At 34.1% G+C, this 23,462-nt stretch overlaps 1 protein-coding gene across 2 annotated transcripts; it reads left to right on the plus strand.

Annotated features, from left to right (window-relative positions):
* Window positions 1-977: 977 nt before the first annotated feature.
* Window positions 978-23,425, plus strand: LOC149487664 (uncharacterized). 2 transcript variants are annotated; one of them, XM_089696255.1, is made up of 16 exons: window positions 978-1,303; window positions 1,377-1,565; window positions 1,750-1,859; window positions 2,465-2,623; window positions 2,715-3,119; window positions 4,508-4,631; window positions 5,114-5,223; window positions 14,809-14,920; window positions 18,063-18,140; window positions 18,276-18,493; window positions 18,569-18,953; window positions 19,275-19,372; window positions 20,804-21,038; window positions 21,223-21,328; window positions 21,459-22,169; window positions 22,500-23,425. In XM_089696255.1, exons 1-16 carry the CDS (start codon window positions 1,252-1,254, stop codon window positions 22,648-22,650), a joined length of 3,243 nt encoding a protein of 1,080 aa, XP_089552381.1. In that variant the 5' UTR covers window positions 978-1,251; the 3' UTR covers window positions 22,651-23,425. The 2 variants fall into 2 exon arrangements, with proteins under 2 accessions (XP_089552381.1, XP_089552382.1); XM_089696256.1 differs by lacking the exons at window positions 2,465-2,623; window positions 2,715-3,119.
* Window positions 23,426-23,462: the final 37 nt, after the last annotated feature.

Consider the following 23,462-nt stretch of genomic DNA (forward strand, 5'->3'; position numbering starts at 1 on the left):
GAGTCGAGTTAAGTCACTTCAAGTAGCAGATCCGAATCGGAGCACCCCGATCCCACGTGGTCTTGTCTGTCACACAACTAGAGTGTTTTTGTAAAGCGAGGGGGCGACGAAGTGAGTCTTCTGGCAAAGCCCACTCGTTTCCCCCTCCTTAAAAAAGTTTACATTTTCTCCCGAAACTATTAAAAAAAATGTCAAAAATTACTGTATTTTATGTTGTATTCTTATCCCCCCTCCTTTTTCCAACCCTCCCTGCCAAATCTCCTCTCCATTACCCCCTTTTTCCTATTACATTTCGTAACATAACCTCAAAAATTGTTTTGCACATTTCTCGAAAAGGGGGGGGGGGTTCCGCACCTCCCCCTTCACAGAGAGGGTTCCTCTCCCCCCCTCCTCACCTCCCCCCCCCCCCTTTACCCCCCTCCCTCAACGGCCCTTAAAGTACATTTTTACCAAGTGAACTCTTATCCTTTATTGTATGATATTCTTATATAAATATAAGTATTTCGTATAATAAAACTATATTTAATACGAATAATACTTTGTATGCAATCGATCAGCTGTTACACATGATCAATTGTCATACTTGAAGTTTATAAACAGCTGACACTGACATGATACCTGTAAACAGATGATCAATACTCCCAAATTCTAAGGAAATTTTGCTCATATTATGTGGAAACAATTTGATCAAAATGTTTATATAAAACATGTCATATGAAAGAAGTCTAATGTATTCCATATCAATTTTGGTTGTTTGGTCGTCCTCAATTTAGGATTAGGATTTTTCCATGCCAAAGTTTTTATTTAATATAAAAAGGTAACACCTTTTTAAAAAAATACTATTCAATTAATATAATTTAATATAAATTAAAATGATTTATAGAATAAATATAAATATATTTATATAAAGTTTACTAATGCCTACTGTATCGTTTGGTCAAATTTATAATCTTATGACTAGTAACACTAACTAGGAGATCCGTCCCTTTCTTGAGCTGTCTTTGCCGGTTATTTTTAGGTTAAAATTCTAAAATAAATTCAAGAAAGCAGCAGTGATACGTTTGTCATGTAGGTTATTTTAATGAGAAAACGTGCGCAGAACTTAATTAAAGAAATATTTAAGATAATTGCGCACTTATCCTTCTTGAAACCCCTTTGTCAAGTGGCTTAGTCCCATTGTATTCTTTGTTTACCAAGTGTTATGAAACAGTAAGAAGCACTGTCGCTAAAGCAGCGTCAGGCAAATTAACAATGTCGGGAGATGTACAGCCGAGAAAACGTAAAGATAAGAAAAGGAAAAAAGGTCAGTATTGATTTGATTTATTTTATTCTTCACAAATCTAGATGAATATTATTCCGGTCTGTATATGTTACAGATGAGCTTGGCGTAGAAGAACCTCGTGGCACAGCTGCTGCTCTCGGCGAAGGCGATGTTTTCATACACACTTACCATGATCATGGCACTGGTGGACATTGGTGTGCTAAAATAATATTCTTTTCACTCCTGGCTGTCTTAATTACACTGATTGGACTTATTATATTGGAAAATAGAGGCCTTAGTGAATGTAAGTATCAATCTTCAAACATATTTGCTCTCAAAAAAAACAATTAAATAATTATTGCACAGTTGCTTTGTTATTGAGTTCAAAATATAAAAAAACTTCACAAACAATGGGTTATATTTGGAAAATAAAATAAAAAATATTGTATGTGCTTTGTTAAGTTTAATTCGTGATTATTTTATTACAGTGGAAGCTAATGCTGTTGAGTCCAAATACTCTGGGGTTTTAGAAGGTTGGATTGAGGATGTTCCAGATGATGACCACCACGATGAACATACTCTAGAATTGAAACATCCGGTAAGCAGCTAATATACAATCAAAATCAAATATTATTTCACATGAGGGTCAATTTTCATACTATCTCAAATTTATAATCTATTCTAAATCACAACCCTATAATTCCAACATGGAAGCTCTGCTCAGATATTTAGTTTAAAAAAATCAATTCATACCTGTTCTACCTTTTTATTATCAATCTGTCTTATTTTTTGAATTAACATAAATATTACATTTTCATTTGTTATTCAAACTTGATTCAATTTATTATTTATTAAGAGATTTACTACATATACTTATTACACAGACACATTATCACCATAATATTGATTCAAGGCTGCAGAAAATTATATCTTTACTTTTAATTAAATTAAATTGCTGAGCACCTGCATTAAAGTTACATTGCAACCCAAAATATAAAGGCAAATATTTTTTCTATTAATTAATACATAGTAAGTTAACTTACTAAGAGGGAAAAAATTGTTGTATTAAATATCAAAAACCTTAAGTTTTTAAAATTCTACTCTTATTTCAAAACAAATGTGTTACAAGTGCACATTACAGTTATAGATTCTTAAATAAATTTTGAATTCCTATTGTACCATACTGTTTGTAAACATCACAAGGATGATGATGATGATCATGACGATCTGCATGATGATGATCATGAAGATGAAGAAAGTGATCATGAAGAGGAAGATGATGAACATGAAAGTGAGGAAGTTGATCATACTGAGGATGACGATGCTGATGAAGTACAAAGTGATGATGAACAAGAACAAGAGGTGATTAATAATAGCTTTGAGTTGCATTAATAACCTTTATTTATGTATTTTTTCACTACAATTTTTGTCTTTATTGTTAACATATGAACAGGAGGATGAATCTATTGCATATAGTGCTTACCGAAACATTTATGAAAAAATCATAAAGAGCAGTAATATAGATAAGGATGATGCAAATGATGAATTAGTTGATGAACATGTTGAACAAGATGATGAGGATGCAGATGAAGATTATGTTGCAAATGATATTAATGAAGACGATGATGAAAACGAAAGTAAAGAAGAAGATAATGGTGATGATGATGACAATGAAACAAATGAAGATGTCGATGATGAAAACCAAATCGATGAAGAAAATAATGATGATGGAGACAATGATGATGAAAATGATGAAAATAACGATGGTGACAATGAAAGTAATGAAGAAAATGATGAAAATGAAGTGGAGAGTTTTAACAATGACGAAGTTGATGAAGACACATGGCAGAATGATGAGGTTCTCAATCATATTAAATGAGTTCCTATTTTTGTTTAGTTTGGGGTTCCATAGTCAAGTATTGATTTCTAGTTTTTTTTTATCCATTGTATTAAATTAATACAGTATCTATGGAACCCTGTGGTGTGTGCACTGTTATTTTGTAATCGTGGTAATCTTTAAAAGATACTAAAAACAAACATATACTTCTCTTTTGGTTTGATTGGCAAATAACAGCATTGCTTTCTAAATTTAAATTTAACCAAGGATTATTTTGAAGTGATATAATAACATGATATATCTATAATTCTATATATATTTATTACTATTTTTTATGAAACATGTTAAAATTAGACATATAACATGAAGAATTTAACAATAATTTAACCACACTCTTAAAAGCATGTGCTTTTAGACCTGTATCGGTTTTATTGATTGGATTTTGTTTTTTAATTTTTATTTACATAATTTGTAAGTAATATTATAATACCTATTACATTATCGAGAATAATGCGAGTTGTGACTTATTAACTGAAATTGATTGCGTTTATTTTGTTAGATTTATTTAATTTACTATGTCGAATGAATTAAGTATTATTAATAAAATAATTTGTCTATTTGCTAGAAGGCTCTATCTATACAGGGTGTCCCGCTATTGGTATACTAAGCGCGAAGCAACTTGTAGTTTTGCATACACTGATCACGTAAAAAATACATAAACAACAAAATTACGTTAAATTTTTTTTGATAATTTTTTCCTGAAAATCCATGTTTTCTTCTCTAGCTTCGCGCAGCCGTCATATACCGCTTCTCTAATGTGAGCATTTTGTCTATGAAAACATAATCTTAAACGATAGCTCACGTGCTAGTGGCAAAAATGGGCGGGTTGCTTGTTATGGGTGTACACATAGAGTTTTAAGAATTCATCTATTTGAAAAAAAATGCGTCTGGATTTTTTTAAGTATTTTTTACATACTCAGCGTATGCAAAACTATAACCTCCTTTGAGCTTAGTATACCAACAGTGGGACACCCTGTATAGTTATATTAAAAATATCTCCACTTATCACAATCTCGACTGACGCTAGAGGCCCACCACACATTCAAACCTCATGTACAGAAATAAAAAGTTTCACATTTATTTATCTTTAAATTGGTCAATAACAAATTTCATTACAATCCTACCTCTGTTCATTTACGTAATAGAACAACAAAAGTTTTAACAGATAAGTTATAACTTTTTTTTAATATTCGTGTTGGGAGGAAGATAATAGAAACTGTTGCTCGATTAATTTTGTCATAATATTATTTATTTTTTTGTAAATTCATAGTACATAAAAAACCCAAATACAGTCGAATGGAGGAACTCCTCCTTTTTTGAAGTCGATTGATAATTGATTTATCTTTGAGGTCGAAGATAACGAAAACGATGACGATGATGACGACGACGAAATCGTTGAAAAGATCGAACGAGAGATATCTGATGAGGATATTATATCTGGAGAGGTTACCAATATGAATGATGATGATGATGGTAATAACAAAATCTTTATTTTACAAAACCTTATGTACTCTCATAAATAAGCTCTGTATATGAAAAGCCAGTGTTCATCTTTATTAGGGCCGATTTTTCAATGCTTGGATAAAAATTACTCGTCGAATTATGTATAAAACTACCATTTTAAAAACGTATTCTAATTGCCCGTACTTGACAGTTTACGTGACATTTTAATATTATCGTGTAATACTTTATTGGACGGATAAGTTTTATCCAAGCATTGAAAAATCGGCCCTTAATGTATAAATTTTAAGGGTGTAAGCAAAAAATTGAGGTTGCTCCCCCTTGTAATACTAAAATTGAATATTTTCAGTAGTTAAATTAATTTATGACTGCTTGCTTCTGGCTTCTAGTCCTTTATGTTGCAAACATTACAATAGTAAATTTTGGCTATATGTTTTCTAATAAAGCAGGGTTATTAAGTTGAATTTCTAGGAACATTTTTTTCTCACAAACAGATGCATCAAAAGAAGAACAAGAAGAAACAAAAGAAGATGCGACAGAAGATGACGATGAACCACCAGTCGAACGCATCACAATACCACCAGCGGGCAAGCCATACACAGAAGTAAGTTTATATTCAGCTCATTTTGTCTAGATACTATAATATACTATATAATACTATATATATACTATATTACTATACAGGGTGTAATCGTTAAGTGTGCACAGGCGATTTTTCCGTAAGTATTACAGATAACAAAAAACTTTAAACTGATATCGAAAGTACTTAACCTAATGAGTAAAATGGCCGTAATAAATTTTTAAAAATAAATCGAGAAATATCAAAAAAATTATCTTTAAACCCTCCCATACATTAAGTATGAAATATGAATATCCCGTATACATTTAATATGAAAGATTTTAGCTTTCTTTTTCTTTTTTGGTTTTCTGCTTTAATTACTTCGCAAATTTGAAGTGGCATTTTCCGAGCATTTTCCGGACATTTTCCAGGCTTTTTCCGGAATTTCCACGCATTTTCCGGATATTTTCCAGACATTTCCCTGGCATTTTCCGGTTATTTTCCGGGATTTTCCAGACGTTTTCCGGGAATTTCCCAGGCATATTCCGGGGATTTTCCGAGCATTTCCCGGGGATTTTCCGAGCATTTCCCGGGGATTTTCCGGATGTTTCCCAGACATTTTCCGGACATTTCCCTGGCATTTTCCAGGGATTTTCCACGCATTTCCCAGGCATTTTCCGGACATTTCTCAGGCATTTTCCGGACATTTCTCAGGCATTTTCCGGACATTTCTCAGGCATTTTCCGGACATTTTCACGCATTTACCGGATATTTTCCGGACATTTTCACGCATTTTCCGGATATTTTCCTGGGATTTTCCACAGTTTTTCCGGAAATTTCCACGCATTTTCCGACCATTTCCCAGGCATTATCCGGTTATTTTCCGGGAATTTCCCAGGCTTTTTCCGGGGATTTTCCGAGCATTTCCCGGGGATTTTCCGGATGTTTTCCAGACATTTTTTGGACATTTCCCTGGCATTTTCCGGGGATTTTCCAGACATTTTCCGGGGATGTTCCGAGCATTTCCCGGGGATTTTCCAGACATTTACAGGCTATGTCAGGGAAATGTCCGGAAAATGCCTGGAAAATATCCGGAAAATATCCGGAAAATGCCTGGAAAATCCCCGGAAAATGCCTGAGAAATGTCCGGAAAATGCCTGGGAAATGCGTGGAAAATTCCCGGAAAATGCCAGGGAAATGTCCGGAAAATGTCTAGGCAATATCCGGAGAATCCCCGGGAAATGCTCGGAAAATCCCCGGAAAATGCCTGGGAAATTCCCGGAAAATGTCTGGAAAATAACCGGAAAATGCCAGGGAAATGTCTGGAAAATATCCGGAAAATGCGTGGAAATGTCCCAAAAAAGCGTGGGAAATGCCTGGAAAATGCCCGGAAAATGCTCGGAAAATCCCCGGAAAATATCCGGAAAATGCGTGAAAATGCCACTTCAAATTTGCGAAGTAATTAAAGCAGAAAACCAAAAAAGAAAAAGAAAGCTAAAAATCTTTCATATTAAATGTATACGGGATATTCATATTTCATACTTAATGTATGGGAGGGTTTAAAGATAATTTTTTGATATTTCTCGATTGATTTTTAAAAATTTATTACGGCCATTTTACTCATTAGGTTAAGTACTTTCAATATCAGTTTAAAGTTTTTTGTTATCTGTAATACTTACGGAAAAATCGCCTGTGCACACTTAACGATTACACCCTGTATATAATTACTATACAGGGTGTACCAAAAAGTAGTGATGAACGGAAGCTGAGAGGTAGAGGACCTAGAGGGCTATCCGAATCACCCCCATGTATGTTATGCGATTTTTCGTATTTTCGGAGTTATGACGTTTTTTTCAATTTTTCACCTATCGCCGAGTACGATGATATTTTCACTCATGCTGACGTCAATGATTGCGGAAGATGCTTGATTTTTTTTGTGTGCTAAGCTGAAAGATAGGCCAATTCAGTATTTATTTATTTATTTATTTAAATAAATAAATAAATACTGAATACAGATACAGATACAGAAACCGGAGACCGAGCAGGCCAGGCTAAAGGGCAAAGATACCCTGAAAGATGGATTGGTCGTTGCAGCCTGCGCATGCGCCGGTGACGCCTGCCTTAAAGCCTGGCCTCTACGGTCCCTCGACCTAAACCCCATTGATTTGTTTCAATGGGAATACTAAAAAGACCTCGGCTACTTGAGAGAATGCCACGATTTGGACGAAATAACCCGGAAATTCATAGTAGCAGAAGAAACCATTAAAAATGATAAAAGGGCATTCAGACATTTAAAAGACAACTTTTTACGGTGATGTCGCACTTGCATTGAGCAACAGCGGGGTTATTTTAAAAATTTCTGGTAATTAAACACCTATTTATTGGTTTTAATGATCATCATGTTAATTCAATTTTTGCACTTACCACATTTAGATTTAAATTTTTCTATTGAAGCCTTCTGAATAAGTAAATGAAATTTTCAGGGTAGCTATCTGATAGATAGAGCAAGTTTTTAAAAGTCAAACGGAAAACTTTTTTTATGTGATTTTATTTTTTTACGGGCCCTTGAAGTGGTGAACATACTGGGTAATTTTATCTTTCTTGCCATTTAATTCTTTTTTTTATTCCATTCAAAGATCTAACGATAGTAAATGTTACCATACTGAATTGGCCTATCTTTCAGCTTAGCACACAAAAAAAATCAAGCATCTTCCGCAATCATTGACGTCAGCATGAGTGAAAATATCATCGTACTCGGCGATAGGTGAAAAATTGAAAAAAACGTCATAACTCCGAAAATACGAAAAATCGCATAACATACATGGGGGTGATTCGGATAGCCCTCTAGGTCCTCTACCTCTCAGCTTCCGTTCATCACTACTTTTTGGTACACCCTGTATATCACTATCACTACATAGTATAAAACAAAGTCGCTTTCCCTGTCCCTATGTCCCTATGTCCCTTTGTACGCTTAAATCTTTGAAACTACGCAACGGATTTTGATGCGGTTTTTTTTAATAGATAGAGTGATTCAAGAGGAAGGTTTATATGTATAATAACATCCATTAAATAGTGGAGAAGTACTGTTATTTTTGAGGTTTCTAATGTGATGTCGTAAAAAATTACATTTTTTCCGCTTACATTGCAAACGCAGGCTGAACCCTACGAGTTTTATCGAAATAATGTACTAAGTATTGTACACATTGAAAAGGTCTACAGAAAAGTCCGCGATGGTATATGTCTATCTCTTATGGATAACCCACAATAACTTTTTTTTGTCATTTACTTTTTACGACAAATAATGGCTAATTTTCGAAGCGATTTTAACCAATACAGCATTAATCCTTAACCAATTAAATACCTTGAATACATTTTTCATTTAATATAGATCTATATGGCCCTATACACCGTATGATTTAAGTGAATATTTTCGAAGATATTACAGATTTAAAAATTGCGGGACGTAGCGTTTGCGGTGCGTGGTACCGGCCGGCCGCCCGGCTATCTATTTTATACCCGTGCGAGGCTGGAGCGGGCCACTATGTTTTTATATACAACGTTCACAGTTTTTCTGTAGTGTATTTAGTATCAGCATTGTACCCGTGCGAAGTCGGGGCGGGTCGCTAGTAATATTATAAAGAGGAAAGGTTTGTAATTATGTATGTATGTATGGTTTTCACGCATAAACTACTGGACCGATTTTGATGAAATTTGGCACAGACAATCTTTAGACCCTGAGAAAGAACATACTACCTTTGATGTACCACGGGTGAAGCCGGGGCGGACCGCTAGTGCAAAATATGTTGTTTTGCACGAAGCTGAAATCTCAGATACTCTATAGTATAGCAAAAAATTGAGTCTATATGAAATGAAATGAAATGAAATGAAATGAAATGAAATGAAATGAAATGAAATGAAATGAAAATAATGAAATGAAAATAAGTTTATTATGGACACAAAAAAAAGATACAATTTAGTTAAAAAAAAGGAACTTAAAAGATAATATGCCATAATTAGGCCAACCACTCAGTGTGTTATCACTGATTTTCAGTGGCCGCCTTAGGATGTCTTATTGACAGTAGATGTATTTCCGTTCAGGTATCCAACAATATGCAAGTATAAATATAATTGAATCGATATATATACTTTATAAATATAATAAGTAAATGAATAATATATAATATATTGTGTATTAAATTAAATTTGTGCACATTTAATATACATAAATAAAAGTCAGCAATATAATATATTCAGATATTGATACATAAATATTTATATTTATATGAAATTTGTATAAGTGAGTGTATTTTGACAAAAAGAAAATTGATCAATAAAGGACAATTGGATGGGGTTAAAATTTCTGATTGCGCTTTTGAATGTCAAGAAGATAAGACTTCAGTTTGTTTTTAAAAGAGAATAAACTTTGCTGGGAACGAATAGGCGGCGGTAGGTCGTTCCAGCATTTTGAAGCTTGGTATCTAAAACTCCCCCTAAATGCGGATGTTCTGTGAAGAGGTATTTCTAATAAAGAAGTTGCGTGACGAGTCTGGTAGGCTGTATTATGATCCGCCAGCCATTTCAGTTTGTCGTACAAATACACAGGCACTCTGTACTTTAAAACATTAAATAGAAGCGTGGCCAGATGCACGTGGGTACGGTACTCCATTTTTAGAGAATTGTTATTCGACAAAAATGGTGTTACATGATCACGGTAGGGTATTTCATAACAAAAACGGGCACAGGCGTTTTGCACCCGTTGCGCAATTTTTTTCGTGGATGTAAGCAATCTAGGCCCAACTACCGTATCAGCATAATTAAATTTGGATAATATAAGTGATTCACATAACAATTTTCTAACATTAACACTTAATGAATGTCTAATACGATAGAGCAGTTTTAGCCGATAGAAACAATTTTTTGATATGTTTAAGATATGCTTGTTGAATCTCAAACCCTCATCGAATATAACACCGAGATTACGCGCTTCAGTTACTCTTTCGATAGGTTCTCCATTTAGAAATATAGCAGGTTTTTGAGCTACTATTGAATCAATTTGATGAGGTGAACCTATGACCATGTACTTGGTTTTACTGGAATTAAGAGCAAGGCAATTCGACTCTGACCATACTGATATGCGATGCAAGTCTTCGTGGAGCCTTTTTAGAGCCATATCCATCTCACTGACCTTGAACGAAAGGTATAATTGAATATCGTCCGCATAGAGATGGTATTTACAATATTTTATGCATTGTGTCACATCGGCCGTATACAGTATGAACAGAAGGGGACCAAGAATGGAGCCCTGCGGTACTCCTCTAGAAACTTCCGCCCATGCAGATGAACATGCCCTTTGTCCACTATCCCCTTTTATTTCGACCATTTGTGAGCGACAAGAAAGATAGCTTTTAAACCACTGCAAGGTATTTTCATCAAAGCCATAGTAAGACAGCTTACTGAGAAGCAATTGTATATTAATACAATCAAAGGCTCTAGAGTAGTCCAAGAGAATCAGAAAAGTTCCTTCTCCTCGATCTTGAGCCTCAAGCATATTGTCTACCACATCCAACAGTGCTGTCGTAGTGCTTTTTTGCTTCCTAAAGCCCGATTGCCTTGTTGGTAATATGTCATTTTCGTCCAAGTACCGCCTAACCTGCGCACACACTACTTTCTCTAGAATCTTTGATAGACACGGTAAAATGCTTATTGGTCTGAGATCTTTAAAACAATTTGGGTTGTTAATTTTGGGTAACGGTTTGATGAGCGCTTTACGCCAAATAGAAGGGAAGGTGCAAGTAGATAAAGATGTATTTATGATACTTGTAATTATTTCAGCAGTATAGGGTAACGTTAATTTAAGCATGTCTAGTGAAATTCCGTCGCACCCAATGGCATTAGAATGCAAAGACCGACAGTACTTAAGTACCTCGTCTTTAGAGACAGTCGCAAAAGAAAACTGTGAAATGTATTTTTTGTTATTTACAAATAAATCTAATTCCTCTTTAGACACACCAGATTTACCTGGAATATCCAAAAAGTGACGATTTATATCATCTGGGTGTCTAAGATGATCTGGCAACGAAATTATATTTTTTACATTTATGTTAACATTTTTCTTTATATTATTCCACAACATACGAGGATTATTCAAGTTTGAATTTACGTAAGTTTCAAAATAACACATTTTTTCACGTTCAATGGCTTCTGCAACTACCTTTTTTAACTCTAAGTAGTAAGATTTGTGACTGTCTTGTTTAGACAATTTAGCTCTAGTATAAGCACTATCCCTGCGTCTCATTAACAACTTGATATTATATGTAATCCAAGGGTAGTTGTGATTTTTTACATAAAAAGACTTTAAAGGAGCAAGCCAGTCAAAAATTGATAGAATAGTTGAATTAAATTTAAAAACGAAGTTATCAATGTCTTGGTGATCAATTACAATATCCCAGTTAATTTTCGTCATGGCGGTATCAAATAAATCCATGTCTATATCTTTAATTGACCTATGTTCTATTTTTAAAGGAATGGGCTTATCCTTAACGATATGAAGTTCGCACGTAACCAAGGCGTGGTGACTAAGATCATTAATATAATTGACTGCAATCCGTCTAACACTTATATCAGTACACACAAGGTCAAGGATGGTTTCACTATGATTAGTGAAATGGGTGGGTTCGTTTACGATCTGCGATAAACTCGTCATCGTTAAAAATTCGGTTAATTTGCGATATCCCATAGTGCTTGTATCTGTAAAATTAATATTAAAGTCACCCATTACAATCATATTGTCAGCCCACGAAAAACTTACAACCGACTCATAAACCGCATTAACGAATGTGTCGATATTTAGCCATGGCGGGCGGTATGCCGTTCCTATTACGAGTTTCTTACATCTTATGTTTAGCGTTATCCACATTTGTTCAACATTAGAACAACAAGGATGTTTTAACACTTTAAAATTCAAGCTATTCCTAACATAAAACCCGACACCGCCGCCGCGAGCTCGCACATGGGGCGGTCGAGGCTTGTGAACAAGGCGATAACCAGAGATTGTAGGCGCACGACCCTCCTCCCCTTCCTTTAACCACGTTTCGTTAATACCTATAGAAACTATAAAATACCTCGGTACCACTATCGACCAACTTTTATCTTTTAAACCCCATGTAGACACTCTAGTCTCCAGACTGCGAAAATTGATTTATGTTTTCAAAAGTCTTACACATGTTGCTGACAGAGAGGTGATAAAAATAGTATATTTTGCACTTTGTAATTCACTGATAGATTATTGTGTTACATCTTGGGGCGGTTGTGCAAAGTCACACCTTATTGAAGTTGAAAGAGCTCAACGTGCTATCCTTAAAGTGAGTGCTGGACTTCCATATCGTTACCCCACGTTAGAGCTCTATAGAATGTGGGGTGTGCTTTCGGTCAGACAAACATTCATACTTCACACCATTATGAAGCAACATTCAAAGCTGGTATTTGACCCCACTTTACTCAAAAATAAGCGCCGTAATAACACAATTTGTTCATCTGCCACCTATTCATCAACTCATTCACATCATTTCTTTTGCTTTTTGGGACCCTTTCTTTATAATAAAATAAATAAGAAATTAAACATTTATCCCTTGAACAATTACAACTGCAAAAAGACAGTTTCTACTTTTTTAAAATCACTGGATTACCAACAAACCGAAGACCTTCTCAAACAACTCATTTAAAATTGCTGTGGGCTTATCTTTCTACTGCAAATTAATAACGCTTTATGTAAACTGATATAAACATATAATCACACCTACACATACGATTAATCACACAAACACATACACTTGCGCACACACTTACTTACACACACACACACACATGCGCTCACACACACTAGCATACTAGCACTAACACACTCACATTCATACCTTTTAGATTTGGTAGGATTAAAATTAAATATATATATACATATATATATATTTTTTTTTCTCTTTACTTTTTTGTATTAGTGTTTTTAAGGTAAAGTTGTCTTCTTATAAAATTTGTAAAACTTTATGCATTTTGTAGGTACGTAAACTTGTGTATTCTCGTATGATATCCGCGAGAGGGGCTGGTGACCTGTACCTCAGACTTCTATGTAGTCTATTTCAGGCACCAGTTTCTCACAACGTTATCTTCTACTGTACATTGTGTAGTATTAATAAGTTTTTGTAACCTTTCTAATGTTGTGAGAAACAAATAAAGACCATTTTATTATTATTATTATTATACCCAGTACGTCCACGTTATGGTGTTCCATTGCAACAATAAGTTCTTCGTGACCAGTACCAAGAGAACATATGTTTATTAAACCAATTACGAGATTTGACTTAACCATAATTAAATACATTAAATATATAATTTAAATGAAGTACATATATGTAATATATTGGCCAAAAAATAAAATAGATAAAATAAAACATATAAAAGCTTGAAACACGAATAATACACACCACCATCAATAAGGCAAATCCATACGAAGGTACAGCAATAAGGATACTTGCAAACATCTTTGAATGTATAAAACAAATTATAAACACACTATAAACTGTTCCAGGAAGCACAAATGCAAAATAAACACTATAAAGCCTAAGTTTTATTTCTATTTCTGTGAATGTAATGCTTAAATAATAATTAAAATTAACTGTAAAATAAATTATCACACCCAAGACAACATCTTTACTGTATATATTATGAACAAAATTGCTGTTTAAGTATAACAATATAAAATAATGCATCTTATCCAACCACGACAAAAACATATTATACGTCGAAATAATAAATAAAATTGTTACATTATACAAAACAAGCTCATTCCCAATAAAAGGAGGTGTAAGTTGGTGATAAAAATATGCTTCATGTTTGTATAGAATACAAAAACAATACAAAAGATTTTTTAGTAATATAACAGATAATAATATACTATGCAATATGTTCTTATAAGGCATACATTTAACGGCATTACATTTTAGGCGACAAACCATAGTGACATTTATACATATAAGTAGAACCACGTAATTATTGCAATAAAATTTAAGTGTATAAAGGCCAAGTAAATCACTCATAACACAGTTCACAATTATTGCAATATTATAACAAAAATCAAGAATGAGTACATATAAATATGAAATAAACATATTCGTATAGGTTGGGGATAATTGCGAGTTCAAAAAGATTATGAATAAAAAACCTTATTTATGTCGTCTTCCGACTTAATATTAACTACTTTAGATTTATTATCCCGTCTAGCATACACATGACCCGCGCGAGTCCAAACGAAACGCCAGTTCTTAGACCGCCCTAACTTCTCACGCGCTGCAAAGAACAGTTTTCGGTTACTGTACGTGAGATGTTCGTTCACATAAAAGCGGCGAGGCTTAATAATAAACCATAACCATTCTAGCATTGTGTTTTTTTTGTGGCAAAAAACATTATTGTGATTGTGGTGTGATTGTTACTGCTTAAAATTATTATTATACTTTCCGCATTTTCCCATTAAAAAGATGAAACTTCTACAGCATCATATTATCCAAATTACTAGTAATCTATTATCATATCATATACTATTATCTCCTTGAATTCTTACAAATATTATTTTTTTAACAGATCGAAGAAGAACTTCTTCAAAGTACACCAGACACGCTCGCCGCAGAGGAAGAATACGAAAGACAACAAGAGGAATTAAGGCGGGAACGTGAAGCACAGGCCTCACAAGGCAGTGAGTATAGTCATAGACATTTTTTATTTTTTATTATAAGTACCTATATTTCTTTTTTTTTTTTCGCTTCCTGCTTTATGTGCCTAATGTTGTGTGGTTAACTGTGGCATTATTTGCATATTTTACTAAACATAAATGTTTGAAGAAATGAAAATGTGTTCCTCTTTAGGTCCATTTAAATAAAATTCTACGTATTTTAAGTGTTGCACTAAATACATATCACGAATATTAACCTTGACTAATTCTTAAATTTTATGTTCGAAGTAAAAAAAACTTATACTAAGAATAAAAACATTCCAATTTTTTTAACATCCATTTTAAATAAAACAATTATAACATTTTCTATCATTTTGAAAACAAATAACTATAAGTAACATACAGTATTCAGCATCCCAAGGCACTCGCTTTAAAAATGTTAAAAGCGAAATATGGTTTTTATTCTTTAACCTACGTAAATACGTGGCATATCGATATAGCATACTTAACGAATTAAATACGAAAATAAACTTCTTCTGGCTGCTGTTTTGTTTTTGCATTTGACATACATTTGATTTGAAATAATAACAAAAACGCCCTCAATGGCTGTAGTTGTAAGCTATCTTAAGGATTTGTAGCTTTAGTTTTTTTTATTTTTTATTAACTTAACGCTATTTAGTTGCAAGCATTTATATTAGGATATATTTATATAGGATCCTTATTAATTTATGAGCTGTGATTATACGATATGAATACTATAACCACTGATTTTTTTTTCATAAAAATCAAAATCTAATTTAAGTAGGTACTAAAAACAAATCTATATAGAAACCTTCCAGAAACCACGAACAAAAATAACGTGGACTGTTTCCCATGGTAATTTCTTAATACCGAAACATTTTATATGTATTTTATCAAATTTACAAAATTACATGCCTGAATATCGCGTGTAAATATTAAAAACCAAGGTAGTATTTTGCTTACTTTTAAGTATTTCCACATTTATGTATAAAACGTCTTCCAGTCACGATTCTACATATTATTCATCGCGATACAGTTTGCGATGACGTCAATCAAAATACAGGAAAATTATAGTGCATTGTTTAAATGGTGATAGATCGTAATTTTAAAATAATTTGGAAAATCCAAAAGTGCACGCCTCATAATTTTTTTTTTATTAAATATTTTTAATTATTATTTTTGTTTATTTAATAACAATTAAACCACATCGAATCAGACCCTGAAAAAAAATGAAAGGGTTCTATTCCTGAGCATACTCAAGCGTAAGAGAAAAAAAAAGACTCGATTAGTAAAGTATTTCGGTCGCTATCGTGTTAACAAGAAAAAGGATCCGCACATACAGACACACGGACGTCCAAGACAGAACTTTTTTAAACTGTTTTTTAACTAGTTTAAATAACAAAAAAACCGGCCAAGTGCGAGTCGGGCTCGCGCACAAAGGGTTCCGTAGCAGCAAATATAATAAATTACAGTTAAATCAACCTATCTCAAAAACTATAAGAGATACTTTGATCAAACCAAAAATCGTTGAAAGAGTTAATTAGCATGCATCACCTCTATTTTTTTTAGAATTTTATACCCCGTAGTTATAAAAATAGAGGGGGGGGGACATACTTTTTACGACTTTGAGAGCTGATATCTCAAAAACCGTTCACTTTAAGAAAAATGTTTTTTAGAAAACTTTATATCATTTTAAAAGACCTTTCCATTGATACCCCACACGGGTATGTACATCGAAAAAAAAAATTTCATCCCTCAGTTACATGTATGGGGGGCCCCACCCCCAATTCTTTTTTTTACTATTTAGTGTCATATTTTTGTAGCGGTTCATACAACACATATTCCCATCAAATTTCATCACTGTAGTACTTATAGTTTCCGAGTAAATCGGCTGTGACAGACGGACAGACGGACAGACGGACAGACGGACATGACGAAACTATAAGGGTTCCGTTTTTGCCATTTTGGCTACGGAACCCTAAAAATGACATCAAAAATATCATGAACGTTAAGGCGTGAATCGGGTAGAATGACCTTTTAATACCGAAAATTAACTCTAGTTATAACCGTTTTTCTTCTTAGATTCTTAATGTACATATCTAAAAAAAATGTATATTAAAATTTCGAATATGATAAAGGGCATGGTTGTTTTAATTTTTTTATTTTACAATCAGGTTTTTTGGAAAAAAATCATGAACTGAGGTAGATTTTTTGACTTTAAACCAAAACGCTAAGTCAATATAACGTCAATTATTGTAGTGTTTTTACAGTGTGTTTATGAAATTGAAACACAGGGCATGGTTGTTTTAAATTTTGATTCCATACCCAAATATAATTTTAAATAATTTTTATACGTACTTTTACTACGGTAGATTCGCGCCGGTCCCCCGATCCCGCCTTGTAAATCGTCGTCAAGGTCGCTAGCCCCTATTAACGCCTTAAAAGTAGTGTTTTTTCTTAATATGTGTGTGTATGTATTATCTTACAAGTGCAATGTATGATACATAAAGACATTTTAAGTTTGAAAAATCAGATGTTTTGCGCGAAGCGACAGAAGTACCCACCTCAACGCTTCGCTTATGAGGCGTGCAATAACTCAAATTAAATAATAAAATTTCACAAAGCAGCTCGAGAAATATTTCTTGAATGCTTTCGGTAGGAACGGCGGACAATTAGTGAAACAAAAATACATCGTTGTTGAGAACGACTGCGTAATTCCGCATCGCCCACGCACCTCGTAAGTCGTACGAGAAACTCGCTTATTTGTGTCAACTGCAAGTGCGAACGTGCACGTATGAACTATTTATAAAAAGTATTCAATTTACATAATACATGACATGAATTCAATACTCTCACTGGGATTAGACATTTACCATGGCTTCGTTCGTATGGAAGGTAAATTAAACTATTACGTAACACTTGCAAAAGCAACGCGATCAAAATAAATCTGATGCTAAAATTACTCAAATTTTACTACAAACACTTTCTTACATTTGCCAGTTTTTACCATTTAGTGGAAATTGACAGCATAATATTTAAAGACTATAATGAAAGCGATGGATAGAAAATGAAAATAGACGATTTCGGCTAAATCACGCGTATTAGTTACGGAAACATGTGTTCTGAGATGGCGCATATGTTGCAGTGTGGCTGAAGCTGGTGGTGGGCGGCGCACTGCTGGTCGCCACGCACGCGGTCGTGCGACGCGCCACAGCACGCCGTGGTGCGTACTTTCTCAATATATTACGCGATTTCTTTTGTCAAATATAAAACAAATATTCAATTTTTATTTAAGTTTTCATAAATTTACATTCAATTTCGATAAAACTTATACTTAATAGTAAAATTAATCTGACAGATGAACCGGATAATGACGAACAAGTAGTTAGGGAAGATCCACCCGTGATAGATAGGCGTATGACACTTATTCCACCAGCGACTGAAACGAAACAAATTATTCAGCCTGTTCAAGAAGAAATTGTACAAAAGACCGCACCTGCACCTGTACAATCTGCACCGGTATTGAAAAGAGATTTAGAAGACGATAAAGTCGAAATTAAAAAGCATGTCGAAGAAGTAAGTAAAATACTTGGCCTTGGTTCTACAGACAAACCTTTTCAAAGACTATATATATTGTTTTACATTTCCTAGGAAATTCAAGAGCATTATAAAGATAAAGACAATGAAAAAGAGCTTTACAGTGACGAAGATGAGGAAGAAGAAGAAGAGATAGACGAAGAAGAGTTAGAAGAGGAGGAGGAAGAGGAAGAACCGGTGAAACAGGAAGTTATTGCTAAAAAAGTTGAAGTGAAGGAAACTAAGAGTGCCGTTGTAGCAAAAGCACCTCCAGAAGTAGAACCCGATGAAGATTCAGAGGATGTTGAAATAATTGACGAGGAACAGATTGAGGAAGAATTGGAAGAGGAAGAGGATGAAGTGGAAGAAGAAATATCAGATGTCGATGATACGGAATTATTAAATCGTCTAGAAGCTAAATACGGTCGACTGCCGGAACCGGAGAGGCCGGGCAAAAACAGTAAACACCTCTCGTCAACGTGTACTCGCTTCATAACCACAGCCTTGGCATGCGCAATAACATAACATAAATTCTTATTTGGCATGACTAACATGTGAGTGAAATTAACTTTTGTTTGTTGTCCGTATTATTCGAGAATTACCTAAATGATAGCTAAGTTCAAATTGGGTAAAAATTAAAGATACATTCTACCTACTTCGTTATTGATATTGTTTGGTGTCGTAAAATATTAATATATTGTAATTACGAAGGTTGATGTGTGCTGTAGATGTTACAAATAAATCTACAAATCATGATTATATGTAATGTATATTTTTGCAGAAGGTGGTGGAAACAGTATAGAAGACGACTGGCCGGGCGAACCTAACGATCCCTACTGGAGTGAACAACTTGACCTTGCCGAAGATGAACTTCGACAGGTATGAATGTTCCTGATACTTTCTCGAATATGTAAACTCGTGAAAACAATAGAAATGGGATATCCACATCGTAAAGATTAAAAATCTGTCTACTCTCGGCACTAAATAAGGGCTGAATTTAAATATTTCTAAATTATCTTTATAAATATATGCATTGTGCCTAGAAATATATGCTAGATGCTTAGATCATTAAGTAAGGGATAACACTCGCAGGCGTTTCCCCTTTTGCCGAGGTATAAGATTATTTTCATCGAAAAATCTTATCCTTTCATAAAAACTACTTGCGTTATCGATTACAAGCACTCTGCGTATTCGTAAAACGTCGAACGGACGTCTGCGAGTGCTCCGCTAAAAATGCCGTTTTGTACTGTCAAGTCTTGCAGAAGCAATTCAAACATGTCGAATATTAAAAAAGATGGAATAACCTTTCATTTGTGTATATTTTTTTATTTTTTTAACGTACATTTCTAATAAAATGCAATTTCTAATAATCGTCGATGTATCGTTTAGCGATATGATCAAGAAAAATAATCGAGTCATGTTTACTCGATCATTGATGCGGCCCCACGAGACTATCATGGAAAGAAAATATACAAATTTAATCTTTATGAACTAGGAGATAAAGTTGAATTTAAAACGCCTTAATGAACCGCATTCCTTACGAGAATATCTTGTAAAGAAATACAAATTTAATCTTTATGACCTAAGTGATAAAGTTGAATTTAGAACGCGATATTGAACCCCACTCCACATGACTATCTTGGAATGAAATACAAATTTAATCTTTATTATCTTAGTGATAGAGTTGAATTTAAAAACTCGTCGCTTAAAAGGTCGTAAATTTTTACGACTTTCGTGACACAAATTATTTTTGTGAATGTGTGATTATGTTTCATTGTGTTTCATCAGTGTGAGTTACCCTCCCCGCACCAAAATCAGCAGAAAGTTTAGTTAGAACATTTGCCAGCGTACTCCATCCATTACTTAATGATCTAAGGCTAGATGTATATCGGTCATTGGCTCAATTTTCGCTTTAACCGATCTTAATTTATTGTATAAATTATAAAAAAAAATGTAAAATTTTGAAAACAAAATTTCAAAAATTTGCTTTTATGGTACTTTAATACAAATTTTTAATTTAGAATATTTTATTTATTGCCTTTCAGGATTGGCTAGAATAACACTTTTTTGCCTATAACTGCTCGTTGTGCCATTTTTTTCATAATTTCCTCCCCTAAAATCTCGTCATCAGATGCGTCAGACTGTTCTGCGCGCCTGCACCCTGCGCAAAGTTCTTCTGGCGATCTCTTGACGATAATCCTTAGAATAGTTGCCATCCCCTGTATCTTAAGTGTCTGGTAGACATTGTAGTTTGTTTGAAATGTTGTGTGGATATGCATGTGAATGTTTTTTTTTTACTAACGTATGGAGGGAGCGTGGTCTGCGTGCGAGCGACGTGTGTCAGCAAAAGAGCTACAGAACAGTGCTCGCGGGCAATGGCTCGCTGCGAGAGCGTTGGACATGATGGCTGAAGCAAAAAGGGATAATAAATTACTGTCCCGAGCTATTGCAGCATATCTACAATTGCTCAAAATGAATGAGCGCTTGTCTGATAAAAGGCTGCTGGAAATCGCTCAACGGGCCATCGATAGAATACAGTTTAGAGGTTGGTGTTTACTCCTTACATGTTGTATAAAAACTCGAAATATATTACATTTAAAAAAATACTGAATAGTAGGTATTTTTATGGTCTCTTGTATGTTAATCCTACTTTTTAAAATAGTCAATTCGTTGTTCTAAAACAATACATCTACCTACTAATAGTTATATTAATATAATGCCTGTTTTAGGAACATATTTGAATGCAGAACCAGTATACCGCTTACTTATCCGTCGGTTTCCAGATGATGTTCACTATAGAAACAATTTAACAATATGCTTCTTGATGGCTAACAGGTGAGAGATTTGTATTTTGAATTATTGAATTATTGTTGAATTATTGTATTTTGAGTTATTTCGTACTTAATTAATCAATTATTTAAGTACGAAATAACTATGTACATACTATTTTGTTTTCGAATTTCAGAGCCGACCTAGCAGACGAAGTCCTCAAGGAAACTATTCGAATTTGGCCAAATGATCGTGTAGCTTTAGCTCATTATGGTTTCGTTTTAAAAACGCAATATAATAAATTAGAAGAAGCCATAGTATATTTACGAAAAGCTCTCGAAGGCGATACAGGGCCGGCGTGCGAACCGCGCTTTTATTATCATTTAGGTGATGCGCTGTTACTACTACAGAGGTTTGATGAAGCTCATGAAGTGCATAAACGTGGAGCACGCCTTGGCCATTTCCTCTCTCCATCTCAAAGATCTCTTTACAACGTGTCACGGCTCAAAGGTCAACCTTGGTGGTCCATAAAAGAAACGCCATATGCGAAATTAGCACAGGCCTTGGAAAAGTCATGGCGTGAAATTTTGAAAGAAGGCCTTGCTCTTAAGACGTTATACGAAAAAGAAAAAGAAGGCTTAAAAGAACGCGGAGAGTGGTCGCAATTGGATATATTCGTGAGAGGTCGAGAAATTCCTGGAAGATGCAAGAAAGCGCCAGTTACTTGTTCAATAGTTCAACAAGAAGCTGCAGCTGCGGGATGTAGGAGAGGCCAAATTAAATTCAGCTTAATAGATCCGGGAACCCATGTTAGACCTCACGTCGGCCCAACGAATTGCCGACTTCGCATGCATTTAGGCTTAAGTAATACCAAAGATACCTTTATAAGAGTGGATAAAGAAACCAGGTAAGAGAAAATGGTTTTAGGTAACGCAATTAGTGAAATTTAGAAAAAAAAATTCAAACATTTATTGCAAACATTTAAATACCAAAACATAACTTTTTAGTCTAATTTTCTCTTTTCACCAGAGCACTATAAAAAAAAGACGGGTTGCACTCCGGGAGTGCCGGCAGAAGTGAAAACTTGATTATTAACGTGTTTGATATCCATCCGTCTTACGCTTTTTCGATCAGGTCACGTGTCCTGGCGCGAGTTTAAGATTTTATACCCAACGCCGCTAATGAAGTTTTCACTTCAATAATGCCATTTTTAAAAGCTAACAATTATTTTCCATAGGCAATGGGAAGTTGGTAAAGTATTCATATTCGACGATAGCTTCGAGCACGAGGTGTGGCACAACGGCACGGCGCCGCGGCTCGTGCTCATAGTGGACGTGTGGCACCCGGACCTCACGCCCGCCGAACGACGCAGCTTACCCGCGATATAAATTATCTGTGCTATGCGATTCTTCTTAGGAATGTCGATGTCCCAATTTCAAAAAAATGTCATATGTCAATGTCACTCGCAAAATACGATATTCTTGAAATCTTTGTTTTTGCATTTCCATAATCGTTTGTTTTTTACTGTCTGTCTCAAAAGCCCTATCTTATCTTAGATCGTTAATTATTTTGAAGTAATAATGATGACGAAACAAAATGTCGCAGAATCGATCCTGTTCTTGTTTGAATCGCATAGTATTAAGTTTGTTATTTTTATTTTTTCCACGACGTGATCTGAAATTTAAAAAAAAATCTAAAAACTTAATTTTGAACGTCTCCACACCATTCTTTGTTTTGTATGAAAGATTCCCAATGTAGTTTGTCTTGTGATTAATAAATAAAATAATATTATGTTAAATGAAACATTATGTATGATTGGACTTCTTTAGAAACTAGATGTAATATTATTCATAAGTTTTAAGTCAATTAAATTTAAGAGTCAATTGTTTTATACCTATAAGTATGTTTAAATTATAAGGTAAAATTACAATTACAATGCAGCCCTATTTTAGTAACCTTTAACGCTATTTTGAATTCAAATATCTCAAAATAATATCTTTAATGAAATTGAATTTTCTGTTACAACAAATTAAAGCATTTTCAAAGTACATACATTACATTATGTTTTAAGAAAGTAATTTTAGGATTTATCAAATTGTTTCAACCAATTTTTTATTATAGATATATATAATGTTTTGTAATAATATATTTACAATGCTCATATTTATGCAATTTTATTTCACACTCCATATATAACGTC

Source organism: Colias philodice, chromosome 6 (genome assembly GCF_061535455.1).
Source record: "Colias philodice isolate Cphi_HAF_F1 chromosome 6, ilColPhil1 Martin Lab GWU primary, whole genome shotgun sequence".
Classification (NCBI taxonomy): Eukaryota; Metazoa; Arthropoda; class Insecta; order Lepidoptera; family Pieridae; genus Colias; species Colias philodice.

Excerpts from the sequence above, each read along its gene's own strand:
- LOC149487664 (XM_089696255.1), top strand. The coding sequence starts at position 1,252 with ATGTCGGGAGATGTACAGCCGAGAAAACGTAAAGATAAGAAAAGGAAA. Across the intron at positions 18,494-18,568 it reads TTAAAAAGCATGTCGAAGAA|GAAATTCAAGAGCATTATAA; the intron begins GTAAGTAAAATA and ends TACATTTCCTAG. Across the intron at positions 22,170-22,499 it reads AGAGTGGATAAAGAAACCAG|GCAATGGGAAGTTGGTAAAG; the intron begins GTAAGAGAAAAT and ends TATTTTCCATAG.